The sequence below is a fragment of the Quercus robur genome, chromosome 12, assembly GCF_932294415.1.
Source record: "Quercus robur chromosome 12, dhQueRobu3.1, whole genome shotgun sequence".
Lineage (NCBI taxonomy): Eukaryota > Viridiplantae > Streptophyta > Magnoliopsida > Fagales > Fagaceae > Quercus > Quercus robur.
In genome coordinates this window covers 11,192,466-11,208,384 of record NC_065545.1, presented here as the reverse complement: position 1 = coordinate 11,208,384, position 15,919 = coordinate 11,192,466, and the positions used below count along the sequence as shown (strand labels likewise).

The 15,919-nt window shown below is 33.0% G+C and overlaps 2 protein-coding genes and 1 long non-coding RNA gene across 3 annotated transcripts; all 3 read right to left on the bottom strand.

Moving 5' to 3' along the window:
- Window positions 1-871: 871 nt before the first annotated feature.
- On the bottom strand, window positions 872-1,573 carry LOC126709805 (uncharacterized). The gene is made up of 2 exons (XR_007649487.1): window positions 1,188-1,573; window positions 872-1,073 (listed from the first exon to the last, which is right to left on the bottom strand). It is a non-coding gene; the product is annotated as an uncharacterized LOC126709805 (long non-coding RNA).
- Window positions 1,574-3,070: 1,497 nt separating this feature from the next.
- Window positions 3,071-3,535, bottom strand: LOC126708127 (protein FAR1-RELATED SEQUENCE 5-like). The gene has a single exon (XM_050407943.1). It carries the CDS (start codon window positions 3,533-3,535, stop codon window positions 3,071-3,073), a length of 465 nt encoding a protein of 154 aa, XP_050263900.1.
- A 10,818-nt stretch (window positions 3,536-14,353) lies between these two features.
- LOC126709834 (protein SPIRAL1-like 5) lies at window positions 14,354-15,249 on the bottom strand. Its single transcript, XM_050410182.1, has 2 exons — window positions 14,907-15,249; window positions 14,354-14,771 (listed from the first exon to the last, which is right to left on the bottom strand). The coding sequence occupies exons 1-2, from the start codon at window positions 15,153-15,155 to the stop codon at window positions 14,697-14,699; spliced, it is 324 nt and encodes a 107-aa protein (XP_050266139.1). The 5' UTR covers window positions 15,156-15,249; the 3' UTR covers window positions 14,354-14,696.
- Window positions 15,250-15,919: the final 670 nt, after the last annotated feature.

The following is a 15,919-nucleotide window of genomic DNA, read 5'->3' as shown; positions in this document are numbered from 1 at the left end:
TAATTGTTAGTTGTGATTTATATACACGTGTAATGATCTAATTGTTTGTAAAGACTAGTTCCACATTAATTCACTTTTGAACTAGTCTACAGTCATTCAAACATGGGTTTACAGCACTTTTTAAACTATCTGTAATTATATGTCTAAGTTTTGTATAAGCACACTTGTTTATAGTTAAATGCATCAAATTTATTGGTTTGGTTTGGTTTTATAGTCATCCCAATTGAATTCCCAGGATTGATGGAGACTAAATGACAGTCACAGTGCCATTGATATAGGTACAAACAGTGCAGTGCAGCAAACAAACAACTATGCTAATGCAATAACTTATGCAGTGCAGTAAACAAACAGTGCAGTGCAGTAAACAAACAACTATACTAATGCAGTGCAGTAAAGTGCAGTAAGTGCTGTAAACAATGCAGTAAACAGTGCAGAACTTATGCAGTAACTTATGCAGTGCAGTAAACAAACAGTGCAGTGCAGTAAACAAACAACTATGCTAATGCAGTGCAGTAAAAAAAAACCACTAATGCAGTAACTTATGCAGTGCAGTGCAGTAAACAAACAACTATGCTAATGCAGTGCAATAAGTGTAGTAAAAAAAACCACTAATGCAGTAACTTATGCAGTGCAGTAAACAAACAATGCAATGTAGTAGACAAACAACTATGCTAATGCAATGCAGTAAGTGCAGTAAAGTGCTGTAAACAGTGCAGAACCACTAATGCAGTAACTTAAAGCAGCTATACTACCTATTATTTAGAACCACAAATAAAGATAGATCAATTCTAAGAAACTGTTATTAAAAAGGCAAACACCAAGCTGCAAGTACCCCCTCAAAACAAGAGGTTAACAGTAGAAAATCTGAAAAAAAAAAATGAGGCATATGTCCTTAAATAACAGTATTCCAACATAGGTCCTTAAAAAAACAAAACAAAAAACCAAATAAAACTATTTCATCATGATTAACAACATAGCTCCTTAAACATAGTTCCTTCAGCTACTTGGACTCAATATATATATAAATTCCACCATGGAATGATCATTTTGTGATTCTCTTCAGCCACATGTACCTACAGTAGAACAAAAAAAGGTATAAGTAAATTTGAAACATGAGATATATATTATTACAATAAAAAATTCTTAAAAAAAAAAAAAGACTCGAAAAATGAAATGAAAGAACTCACTTTATGCTAAATCATCAATATCATTGTCATCAACCTCTGTAATGTTTTCTTCATCTTGGTAATCACTTCCTTCGCCATTAAATTGTTTACAAGTACGACGATTATGACCATAACCCCCACAAGGTTGACAAGATCGTCTTTTTGTTGTTGCATGAGCTAAGGATATTTCAAGCCCACCTTTAATTCTCCCACCAGGACCTTGTTTCTCGGTACTTTTCTTTCGACCTTTGGTTTGTGATACATGTGGATCTTTTATATTTAAAGGAACAATGACAGAGAAGTCTTCTACTTCAACAATGTCAGCTGATTCACCACTCTTGTGATGCATATCCATTTCATCATCTTCCTTATCTTCAAGCAGTTCATTTTCCATTCCAAAAGCTTTCTTAAGGGTATGGTCTAAAAGCCTGAGATTATCATTTTATATATATCTTCAGATATTTCAACAAGGTAAGACAATTAACTTACACGTTGACAAACATGGATGCTTCGTAAGGCTCTTGACATATGATGCTCATCCTTAAAGCTTGATCTATATTCTACACTTTTGAGTTCTTTATTTGCTTCTTTTGTCCGATGTTGTAGGATGTAGTGGCTAGGAATCTGAAAAATATTTTTAACCTGGAAGATTAATAACATGTGCCTACAAACAATTCCCATAAACTCAAATAGTTGGTAGTCAGATTCACAAACTTTTGATTCCATGTTCAGCTTCACAATAAATGCATCATCTGGATCAAAGGAACTTGTTACTTTGTACCTATAAAAAGTTCCATTTTTCTCAACCTTTTCCTTTGTAAAGTGATTACTACTCACCAATTCTTTTTGGAGCTTGTTAAATATGGTTCTCGTGTATATAGAAGTAGCTTGATGCTCTATTTTTGAGCCAATTACCAAAAAAGGTGTTTTATGTCTTGAATCAAAGTCTTCCTTCCTTTCTTTCTTATAACGACTGTCCACCGCCTTTGCAAATTTGACCACAAAATCCTTTAGTGTAGTTCTTGAGTTAACAAAGGAGTCAGAGAACACATTGATGCTTTCACTTCTCTGGGTAGTGTTCATTCCTGCAAAGAAAGTATTTCTATTGTAAACCGGTACCCATTACTCTCGAATATTATATAATCCTTCAAGCCATTCATTTCTCTCCAAGCCATAAGTCAATATTAGGCTCTTCCAAGCCTCCTCAAATTTTTCCACACTTGGTGACTCACGTATGCATCTCTTAAACTCACGTTTGAATATTGAATTCTTATGATATATATGGGAAAGTTTCTCTGGAAATTTCTTCTTAATATGCCAAAGACAAAGACGATGACTAGTTCTTGGGAATACCTTTGCAATAGCTGCACCCATGGCTAAATCTTGATTTGTAATAATAGATTTTGGTTCCTTCCCCCACATTGCTTGAAGCCAAGTTTCAAATAGCCACACAAAAGTTTGTTCTGTCTCATCTTGCAACAATGCACAACCAAATAAAATTGATTGACAATGATGGTTTAACCCCATAAAAGGAGCAAATGGCATATCATACTTGTTTGTTTTGTAAGTTGTGTCAAATGTCACTACATCCCCAAAGTATTGATAAGCCATTCTTGATCGCGCATCCACCCAAAAAAAATTATATGGCCAACATCATCACATTGAATTGCATAAAAGAAATTGGAGTTTTGAGCTTGTTGGTTTTGGCAATAATTAAGGACAACTAAGGCATCTCCAACATCTAGATTTTTTCCCCTAACATCTCTCAAGTGATTCCAACAATCTCTACTTGTAAATGTTTGGTCACCTACATTGAACATCATGGCAACTTTTCCTGTTGGAAGACCTTCTTTACCAAAATTTTCAACTAGACTCTTAGCAGCGGTAGGCATTTTTTTGTGGCATCAGAGGTATGACACACTCTTTGGACTAATAATACCATGATTGTGGTTGTTGTCAAATCCCTTCACAACCCAATTCTGCAACTTCTTATTCTTCATGACCCTAAGCATTACTTCACATCCAGTTCTAAGACTTAAGCAACTTCTACGGGCCTTGTTTTCATCATCTCTACTCAAACCATTGTCTAATGCATTTTTTGTTTTGCGCTGCCCTTCACTACAACATACATAAATACGACTTGTTACATCATCACTTCTGGGTGCTTTTTTACTCGTACGGATACAGATTCCAAAACCTTCTTTTTTGGCAAATTCTTTGTAAAAAGTTTCAACATCATCAAGGGAGTCAAATTGCATTCCGACATATGGCTTGGATTTCAACTCACAATCACCAAAATCTTCATGCGGTAACTCTTGTTCTGATGGTCTCGAATTGTCTAGGGCATCATATAACTCTTCACATTCCATTTGTGATTTAGTAACTATAAGAACCAATACAAATAATGAACAAAAAAAAAAAAAATGCAAACATTTTAAATAAAAATGTTTAAAATGACAAAGATATAAAAATGTACATAATCATAATCAAACACTCAAATTGACTTGAAATTGTAAATATGACAAAGATATAAAAATGTATATAATCATAACCAAACACTCAAGTTGACACTCAAATTCAATTTCGACTTTGAAAACATGAAATTTTTTAAATAAAAAAAAAAATATATATATATATATATATATATATTCCATCAGTCTAATTACGGATTTGGAACATGAAAACTAGATATTTCTACCAAATAATGTTTTTTATTAAATTGCTCCAGAGCAGTTGCATCATCAAAATCATTAATTGGTTGGCAAATTGTTGTTTGTCTATTATTGTATCATCATCAGCCACCTATATAAGTTCATGTCTCTTTCTCGCAAAAGAAAAAAAGAATTAATATGTTCATGTCTAGTTTCACTGATGTCTTTTGTTTATCAATTTCTTCAACTATTCAACAGTGTAAGTCACAGTGTTAGTTTTTTTTAGAGCACTCACAACTTGGGGATGTAACTAGGGAACTACCAACGATGTAAGCCACAGTGTAAGTTTCTCTAAATTTACTACACATACAATGGTTTTAACAAATCTGTATTGCCACATGATTCTTTGTGAACCATTTACTATGTTCCAGAAAAGGGGGAAAAAAAAAAAAACAGAGCACTCACAACATAAAAAAAAGGAAAAATAGAAACAGAGTACTCACAATGGTGGAGGTGGAACAATGGTGGAGCTTTAATGTGTTTGTACTCACAATAGAAACAAAGCACTCACAACACGTTAATGTGAATCGGTGGTTTTTTTTTTTTTTTTTTTTTTTTTTTTTTTTTGTGGTGGCAACCTGGAACAATGGTGGAGGACAGCAAATGGAGACAAATGGAGAAACAAAGGCTTGAACACCAAATGTAGAGAGAGAGCACTCACAATAGAAACAGAGCACTCACAACACGTTAATGCGATTTATTTTATTTTATTTTTTCTGGCAGCAACCTAGAACAATGGTGGAGGAGGAGTAGCAAACGGAGACAAACAGAGAGAAAAAGGCTTGAACACCAAACGTAGAGAGAGAGAGAGAGTCAGATGTATTCTTTTGTTGGGTTTAGAGATATGTATTGAATGCAATAAATAAGAGATAATTAATGAGATACTTGTAAGAATGTTAGCATTAATGAGGGTCTTTTTTTGACCGTTGGATCTACTTAAATCCAATGGTTTAAAAAAGGTGTAACTCTTTAGAGTTACACCAAGTGTAACTTGAACTCATCTCGTATTTTAAAGCTATTTTATTATTTTATTTATGTCATCTATTTTATCTTTGAATTTTAATTGTGTTATTAAAATAATTTCTTTGGCTTACAATTTACAAATGTTTTTTAATTATTAGCCTATGCATTGCACCGGTATACTATTACTATAATATTGTGTGTGTATATATACTAATTATATATGAGATGGGTTCAAGTTATACCTGGTGTAACTTGACAAGAGTTACACCATTTGTAGACCATAGATTTGTAATTGATCTAATGGTTAAAAAAATAGCATTAAATGCTAATTGACTTACACCTCATTCACTTAATTAATAACAATTTTGTTTCTCTCTCCTTATTTATTATTTAAAACCTTTTACATATACTCCTTTTTTTTTCCAATAACTTTACAAATATATTTGCAATACTTTTTTTTTTTTTTTGGGTTGAGTTCGTACTACACATTTCCCCGAAATATCTTAAATATTCCTATTAGATCATTTTTAAGTAAACCTTAGCTTTGGAATTGTTGTGCTTTTTTTGCAAACTTGGATGGAGAGTGGATATAATTGTTGCTGTTAGGACACAATGGGCTTATTCTTTCACATAAAAGAAACTCCATGGTATTACCTTCACATGTTTGTAGTTGACAAGTTGTCTCCTCTAGTGTGCTGCTCATTGTTTCAGCCCAAATAAGTGGTTGTTTTGCCAAAAACACGGGTTCATTGGTGTTACTATTTTTCCCATGAGTATTGCAATCACCCAGTAATTTTTTTATTTCTCATTCTCTTTAATCAGGTAATTTTAGTTAGTCCGATCGAAATTATATTCTTCACTTTTATCCCACAAATTTTGTAAGATGAAAAGTCTGTCAATTGTGAACTTTAAACATAGGTCTCACTCATGAGAATAGGAACCCTGTTTTGGGTATAGTTGAAAGTAGATTCACTTGAACTTGCTGACAAAGTTTATGGTTCAAGTTTATAGGAATAGAAATTTAGCTTTGATACGAAAATTGTTGTGTGCTGGCCAAAAGAGAATTTATTTTGGTGGTAAAAAAGAGCACACGGGTTGGCTGTGTAGCCTATTTGCACTAGTGTCTTTTATACTCTCATAAATCTTCAAATACATCAGCAGATGGTTCAAAATATTTCCATGAGTTCCTGAGTGCACGAACAGAAAATGGATGCGAGTGTCATATATTACTTCTCGAACTAAATCCAGGTCAGAAGCCCAATTAATTTCAGTCATGGAAGCTCTCTTCAAACTTTTGCAAGACATTAGATGGAAAGCCTAGTTAAAGGCATCCAAATAGCTCGAGGAACCCAGCCACGTCCCATTTACAATTGCGAATGATAGACACATCTTCTGAAGGGACAAAAAATCTAACAGAAATTAGATTAGCACTAGTGGCATCGGGTAAATTACAAGCTTGGTCAGTCATTAGATTAAAAACTGCTGAGGGAAATACAGAGTACCTTGGTCTCGCATTGTCTATGTGAAGATTAAATTCTATCTCAGATCAAAAAATTACAAGCTTGGTCAGTCATTAAACAACACTTAGCCATTTATTTATTTTTAAGGAGACAGGATATATATTCACAATTGATAAGACTATAAGAGTATGACCAGCTTAAAAGAAGGAAAAAAAAGAAAAAAGAAAAAAGAGTAGTATGAACTCAACCAAAAAAAAAATGTATTGCAAATATATTTGTAAAGTCATTGGCAAAAAAAGGAATATATGTAAAAGGTTTTAAATAATAAATAAGGAGAGAGAAACAAAATTGCTATTAATTAAGTGAATGAGGTGTAAGTCAATTAGCATTTAATATTATTTTTTTAACCATTAGATCAATTACAAATCTATGGTCTACAAATGGTGTAACTCTTGTCAAGTTACATCAGGTGTAACTTGAACCCATCTCTTAAAATACATGGAGAAAGAAAATCATATATGATCAAGTTTTTATCAAAACCAAAAATTCTAATAAATTGGGGTGATTATTCATTAAAAAAAAAAAAAAAAAATTGCCTAGAGGAACTAGGACTTTGATGTCTCAGCTTGATGACAGTCAAAAGTCATTTTCAAGGAGTGATTTTGTTGATGTGGATTCTGGTCAGAGAGAAGAAATTTAGTGACTTGAATTTTATGGTTCAAAAAATATGTAGTGAAAGACAATTTTGAAGGGTTTTGGGACTCATGTTTTCATGAGGATCATCAAATGGTTGGAAGCTTCTTTCTAGTGATGAAAAGATGGTAATTAGATGTGAAAATGATAAGACATCCCCCTCAATATCCTTGACAAAGAATTTCAGTTAGATTATTCAATAAGATATAGTTTGATGTTTGAGGCCTTGCTTCACTATTTGAAGTTGATTCCTCGTGAACTCCGTTAGCTAGGCGAGAGTCCTTCCCTCTCTTAGTAGCCAGTTTGTTCTCTTGAGGAGAAAGTCTAACTCTCATTTAGTTCAAACCTAGCCCGTAGGAGTCTAAGGGTTGTAGGGGTGACTTCCTTCCAAGAGTGAAGTGAGTTTTCTTGGTGATGATTTTAAGCCTGCCAAAGTCTCTTAGGTTGTGTTTGGGAACTTAAATTTGGATTTGAATTTGGATTTTAAATTAATAGATTTAAAATGCATTGATTTCAAATCCTTTAATTTTAGAAGTTATTTCAAATCCAAATATTTTAAAGGTTTTAAATCCCTGGTAGATTTGTCAAATCCAAATTCTTTATCTTTTTTAAACTTTTCAAACAAGTTATTTGAATTTTAATCACCAAAATCTAAATTCAAATGCCCAAATCATATCATCTAAACACACCATTAGGAGTTTTGGTGTTTGTGGGATTTTTTTTTTTTTTTTTTTTTTTTTTTTCAAGTCGAGACCCCAATTTTGTGTGAGAAGCGACCATTTTGACCTTAGAAATTTGGGTTGTCTTTTAGGTCAAACTCTCGATTTCTCTTTTAGTGGCATGAAATGACCTTTTTATTTCTTTGGCTTTGTGAAATGACAATTTTAGCCTTAATACTAGAAAGTAGAAATTGAATTATTTTTTCCCGATTATAAAATGGGGTCATTAGATTTATTTATGAATTTAGTTGGGTTTGTAAGTGATATCTTCATATTTGGTCTATTTGCCGCACAAATTAGTTGAGAGTGATTTGAAGATTTGGTTTGTGGGAGAAATTTGTCTGTATCGCAAGAATCCAGTCGAACAATTACAAGGGTTAGTAACTGCTTGTTTGGATTTCCAATTTTGGTAACTCAATTCTCAGTTTTCATAACTCATAACTCAAAAATGGTGGGACCCATAACTCAATATTCGTTTGGCAAATGATAACTCTGTTTCCATCACTCAATTCTCTGATTTTTGAGTTATGAGTTATGGAAATTGAAAACACATTTTGGTTGTTTTCAGTTTCCATAACTCATAACTCAATGACATTTCCGTAAATAAACACACATAAAGGGACCCACAGCCGCAACTTTTGACCATTTTTTTTTCCTTTCTTCTCCACTTTTCTTTCTTCTTTCAGTACTGTCTCCGTTGGCTTTCTTCTTTCTTTTTTTTTTCTTCTTCTTTCACGTTGGCTGGGTTCTTTTTTTCTTCTTCTTTCACCGGTCTCCATTGGTTGTGTATTTTTGTTTTTGTTTTTTTTTTCCTTCTTCTTTCACTGGGTTCGGTTTCTGGGGTTTTTTTTTTTTTTTGGTTCTTTTGCTGGGTTCAATTCTTTCTTTTTCTTTTTCTTTTTTTTTCACTGGGTTCGGTTTCTGGGGGTTTTTTTTTTTTTTTGGGGTGCAGTTGTTCTTTCACTGGTTTCGGTTTCTAGGTTCAGTTTTTTTTTTTTTTTACTGGATTCGGTGAGTTTGGGTATTGGGGAAAAAAAAAAACTGACAAAGTGACAGGTGTGGGGCCCATAAATAGTGTAAAAAATCTTGAGTGATGGAAATTGGGTGATGATGCCAAACGGGTGTGAAAAATTGAGTGATGAGTGATGAGTGATGGGTGATGAGTGATGAGTGATGAGTGATGAGTGGCGAGTGGCGGAAATTGAGTGAAGAGTGATAAGTGATAAAAAAAAAAAAATCCAAACAAGGCCTAAGTGTTCCAACATGATTTTTTCCTATTAAGCGACATCAAATTGGTAAAGCCCAAATCAAGGGACAAGGGGCTATGACCATGAGAGAAAAACCAAAGGCTCAAGCCTAAACAGTAGCCTGAATGAGGTTTCAGTACACGAAACAAAGCAAGAGTGGCTACCACAGAAAGGTTTCAATGGTCACAAAATCTATCAAGGCATCACGACTGGGACTCACAAAACTGGACTTTGAAGTTCGACCATACCTCCACAAATTTTCTACATCCCATCTTCCACAAACTCAAAAGCTCTTAAGCTTACAAACAACCATGAAAAAAACCCACAAAGTGCACCACTCGACTTGTCCCATCTTCTCACCTACTCATTGGTTCTTGCTCAAAATGCTATGTGTGTCAAACCCGCAGATTTGCTCACTCGATATGTCCCAAGTCTATGAAAGTTAAGCCATGAAAAAAACCAACCTTAATTTTAATATTCACTAACCCATATTGATTATTATACTGTGTGATAACTGATTATGTATTAATCCTCCAAAATGCAGGAGGAACGAGTGAAGGAATACTAGCACTATCCAATGTTTGCTAGGTAGGCTTTTGAATATAATATAAGGGGAACAGGCACTAGTAGATTATGACCCCTTGTTTTTGTACAGAACTCTTTAACTGCTTTTATCAAGTAATTAAATACCAGTAAACAAAAAAAAGGATACCTACACAAATAAATATTGTAAGAGTATTATAAAATATAAATATAAATTGTGTTGAAATTTAAAATAAATTAAATTAGATTTCCAGATCAATTTCATGTTTAAAGGAAAATTGATTTAAAATTCATATTAATTAATTTGAGTTAGATGTAAATAATCAACTGCTTATATAGTTATAATTAGGAACTAGGTTAATTATAATTATAATTATATATATTTGGATTTATATCCTTGTATCTTGGTACATGTTTAATATGCAGTGAAGTGATATATGCATGTTACATAGTAAATAGAAAATTCATCTTACCATTTTCTTTCCTATTAACTATTACACTTCTTAACTAACTCTAATGACACCTTTGATTGATGATAGATTGGATTTATTTTCTGTTTTACTTCTTGAAAGTCAATATCAAGGCCCCATAACACCTGCTTCACAAGGAAAAACATTTTAAAAACAATTTTGATTACTACATACTATATATCATATATACTACAATTTACTCAATTTTGACTGACCATACTTTCTAAAAGCACTCCCAAACAAGGGACTCATATCATATTTTTTAAAATCCCGAAAATTACAAACATAAAATAAAAGAATCTTCCAATGACAAGCATGAGATTCTAGGAATAAGATTCTATGTCAAATGCAGCCATATATGTAGGCTTCAATGCCATTGGAAGTTTTCGACTGGCAATAGAATCTATTCATGCCAAGCTCTACAGATGGTGGGGTGCCATTGATTAAGGTATCAGAGTCCAGAGAGCCAAGATATGTCGCTTACTCTTGGTGGTGCCCATTTCATTTTTCTCTTGAATATTGAATATTAACTCTAATCAACTGCATATGATTACTTGGTCAGCAGTACTGCCAATAAATATGCGTTTGGAATGACTACTCGTGTAATGCATTCTGAATAGAAGTTCTAAACACAACCTTAATTGTGTTATGCATCATCAATCAGGTGCTAAGGCACCATTTAAGATATAAGCAAGAAGGATTTATTAACGTTCAAAGCCAAGAGAGACACCATGACACTTTCTCTTGCTGTTGCAGGTTTCATTTTTCTTGTCAATCTACCATTTGATCAATACCATTTGATTACTTGGTCTGGCACGATTAAACTTTTCAGTGGCTGACGAGACTCCACGAGAGCCCCAAACTACTGCCCTATCAACAGCTAAGCATGTTAACCTCAGAGAATTGTGTCCTTAACCTAATTTATCTCATGCTTAACATCCCCAAAGCAATGGAAGCAGCCTCCCATGAACACATAAATGTAGTCGTTAACAACAGAAGTAACTTAATTAAGAACATTGCGCACTTTTGAATTTGACACTGGCAAGGAATGAGCCTTTCCACTACATATACTGTGAAGCATTTGTTGTATCTAAGCACATATTCACGTCACTTCAAAAAGAAAAGGAAAAAAAAAGCTTATTCTGATTACTAAGAACATTGTTATCCTGAACCATATGCAGTATCCAGAACCATATCCTTTCGTTTCTGAGAAGGATACGAAAATTTGTGTTTAACAAATCATTAACAAAAATTTTCAGTTTAATTATTATGGTGCTCTAACCCATCTACTGCATGCAGAGTATACGTACAGTAAGTATTATTCTAAAGGATGATTGTGAAAGAGATTTCAAGAAAGGTCGACAGTTGCTCTTTTCAGTCAAATAGCATCTCAACTCAACTTTAATCCCAATCAAATTCGGGTCGGTGAGTCACATAAACTAATCGGAATATATACCATTTATCCTCATTACATCTGATCTATATACATACTTCTTTAATTAACATATCTTTCCTCAATAATTCTGCCCTTAACTATTTTAAGCTAGCATCTCTCTACCTCTTTTTATTCCTTCAATTTAATTAAACCACTTACTTTTACTGACCTATTAATTGTTATGATATGAGACTACAAAGAATATTTTCACACGAACATGTTCACATAAGACAGCACTATTTAATGTGATTTGGCCAACTCCAAGTCTATACAAATGTGCAACATCAACCAAAATCTACTATCAATAATATAGATTGCATCCACACTCAACAAAACCTGACATATTAACCAAACTCCATACTCACACATAACACTCATAATCTTCTAAAAAATAAATAAAACCCCTCACAAATACAAACGAATTCATAAACCTCATACACAAACTCACAATCCCAAATTCTTAATACGGCCAACAACTCTCATACAAAAATAGACAGACACTCAAATTACTCTTCAAAGAAACTCACTTTATATTCTTTTAGGAGTTTTCTCCTCTCTCCATATGGGAGGACCATTAGGCTAAAGCCACTAAACACTTTGCAACGCCTATTTATAAGGCTTTAATTTATTCTTATAGATAAGATAAATATTCAATTGCTTCTTCTTTAAAATTTTCTTTTTATATAAAGGAAAATTCACTTTCTTCCACACCAAGGAATTTGAGACAATTTCTAGTACCAATCAGTCTTTATTACACATGATCAAACCATCTTACGCATTTCTATGATATCTTTTCCTCAATAGAAGTTACCCCAAACCAAACTACAAGTAGATGATTTCAATCTTTAATCTTATATTTTTTTGTCTTCTCACTAATCACTATTAGTAATATTCTAATTTCAGCTACGTTCCACTTCTTAACAACCTTATATCATACCATACCATAGAGTATAACGAGTCTTATAGTTTTCTATAAAATTTCCTTTAAAATTGCTAAAATGAGTATGTCTTCTTGGAACTATACACATTTAAAACATCCAAGCTCTAACCATAGTAGAATAGGTCCATATTTTAAGAGGCATCAGTTCGTTTTCATATCAAACAGCTCAATTGCCGTTATAGACGAAATTAATTACTGCTAAAGCCCTGGTTACGCAGTTACATCAGTGTATTTATTGTAGTACTTGTCCCTATTGAATCTTTGATCAGGTATCAGCATTAAATAAGTCTGCATGCTTTTGTATATACATGAACTTAAGCTAATATGCTCGGGTATGAGGCTTTACTCTTGACAGCTCTTCATTATTGTAACTTTTTAACTTATCTGTCATATAACTAACTTGTGGAACAATCGGTTGATTGTGTGGGAAACAAAAGCTAACAGCAAATGACTGTTGGCATAGTGGTTGCAAGCACATATTGAGACCTCATATCATGATTTCAAACCTCCATGGTGTTAACCATACCAGTTGGGAATTGGGATATATAGCTCATCTAATGCATGGGAATTGGGATAGCTCTTGTTGGCTGCAGTGTATCGTTTTCTTCTTTTCTTTTCAAAAGAATTTGTTCACATCTATTTTACTTCTGAACTCCCAAAAAAAAGCAGTGATTTTGAGTGCAAACAAATCCAATCTGATAGTTCTATGAAGATATTAGACCAGAATATCAAAAATTTCTTTTTCTTGACCACAATCCTTATTGCAGCCAGTTGAATAATGACATATACATTCAATTCTTAATCATAAGTTGATTGTGAGTTCTGATAAATTACTAATAGTCCATAAGGCTTAAACTGATAAAAAAAAATGATAAAATTAATCATTTAAAACTATTATCCCAACAAACTAAATAACAAACATATAGAATATAAACATTTTTTATTTATGAATGTATTAAAAAATTTTAGCACTTTTTCTTGATTGATCATGTTCATCTGATTATTTGCATATTTTATATATGGGGTTTGATGATTTTATTCATCGGTATGATAATGAACTAATTAAATTAGTTCCTAATGTTTATGGTCAAATATATAGAACGTATCAAATGTCATTTTATTGACATATCTCATTGACCACGATGAAGTACTACACTCATGTGGAATATTATAGGAAATTTATAACACAATTATGTTAAGTTAAATATCATATTGATTTTGATGATAGCTTTTTTTTTTGAGAGATAATTTTAGTTTATGACATCCGCTTTTGATAATTGCTCATTATCATTAGATTAAGATACCAATTAATTTTGATGTAGACCAAAATTGAACTCCAGAACAATAGCAATAGAAAAGATATAGTACAAACTAATTCAAAAGAAGCAGCTCAACTATTTTAGTGAATGCATGAACTTCACTTCACCTATTAAATTTCTGATTGGCAAGCCTATATATGCAAGTGAATGCATCAACTTCAATTCACTCTGATTGGCAAGCCTATATATGCAGCTATTTCTTTCTTTCTTTTTTGGAATCATATGCAACTATTTCATGTCACAATCTTCAGTTTCTTTAATAACAATAAAGAAAGGGTAAAGGAAAAGAAAATATATAAAACCTCCAAGCTCAGTTCCAAAAAAAGTTCTTACTATTTTCTTTTCCCAAAAAAGAAAGGTTCTTACTATAAGCCAAAGAGTAAAAGTGGTTGAGACTCAAATGGAAGTGTTAATTAATTGGTTCTATCCCATTTAAAAAACAGTTAAATGGTTCTATGGCCATGTAACATACACAAACGATTCATTAAATGTATGTGTTTAATTCAGACACAAACAGCTAGCTAGTAAATCCTTTAATTGGTTGGCATCATATATGATCAGACAAATCCATAGATAAATCTCTTGGAAAGAGTAAAAAATACAGAAAGGATTAAAAATAAATAAAAGAGTAATTACTCGTTAAATAAATAATATGTCTACATCTGGAAAGAGGTATCAACAGGAAGCTAAAATGGAAAGTTCACTTTATTGTTTCCAAATATGGCCATCAACAAAGTTCATCAGAGTGTTATAATAATTGAAGTATCTGAAAATCCACACACTGACAAGAACTTTTTCCTTATTATAGACAGTAGGACATGAACTCACTACTTTCATGTACAGACTGACCTATCTGCATCATTAGACAATCCACACACATATTATTAGAAATTCAAAAACCATATTAATTCTCAACTCCAACACTGATGGGAACTGAGTCCCTTATTTTACATAGCAATCAAAACCCACAAAACAGCTGCACCAAATCATCCCATATTAGAGCTAGAGTTTTTGGAGAAAAAGATATATATTACTTATCTCCAAACAAGTAACCGAGAGATGAATCTCCTCCAGGAACTGATTTCACTTTTGTTGATGGACGATCCTGAAGTGTTATGCAGAAAATAAAATAAAATAAATTGTATGTAAGATAAGGTGCAAATGCTTATGCATAGATCATTCATAAATTAAATTAAAAAAAAAATAAATAAATAAACAAAAAACAACAACAACAACTTACAGTTATGAAGTTTCCTGAATTTTGGCCTTGAGCACGGTGATAGTTGTTTGAAACTTTTTGTTTCTCTGTAGGAGAACGACTATCAGGAGGCTTCTCTGTGGTAGTAGTAGTAGGAGCAGTACTATCAATACCATATGGAGGAGGGTTAACTGGCCGTGGTGGAGGAGAAGCGGTACTTGGTTGCTCATCAGAGCCAAACAGGTAGCCCAAGGAACTCTGCCCGCCGCCATAGCTTCCGCCTCTACTCATGGCTGACTCTAAGATCTGTTAATCAAGTAATTACAAATTAACGAGGGGAACAAGGCCGGAGAACCCTAATATATATATTGTGTTCTCCTTTCGTTTTGTGTATGTATGTATGTATATATGCTTTAATGTTGATGTGTTGCTGATGATGATAGGCACTTTTCCCAAGTGGACCTAATTATGTTCATAATTAAACAGTGAGACCAACTTTGAGCATGATGTTGCACTGTAGTTTCAGTGATACATTGGTAATCCAATGGATTAATTAACTTGATGCATGCTTGAGTGTATGTATGCCATTGTCTTGGACTAATTTACCATTGTAGACAATAGTCATGATACATACCGATGGTTAATATCTTGTGAAAATGCTTTCATCACGCGGACGAAAATCAAAGTCATTAATCACAAAAAGTTGTGTAACAAACCATATATGAAATTACTTCAGTTTATCACCTCCTTTGATACAATTATTACTTTATAAAAGTTTCACTCTTCAATTAAGTTACCTTTCGGAACTCACCCTCCAAAGCTGTGACTGATCTATGGAAGCTTTGGCAGCTGTAGTTCCTCAGAACAAAAAGTCAGACTACTTCACTTCACTTTCTCAAACTATTTAGGATTTATTATATATCTAGTAGTACTTCATGAATCTCTACAATGCATACCATGAAATATTTCAAAGAAAGGATCAAGTAAATAGTTGTTTTCAATGTCTATACACTACATTATCCACCTACTATGGTACTACCTAACATAGTTGTGGC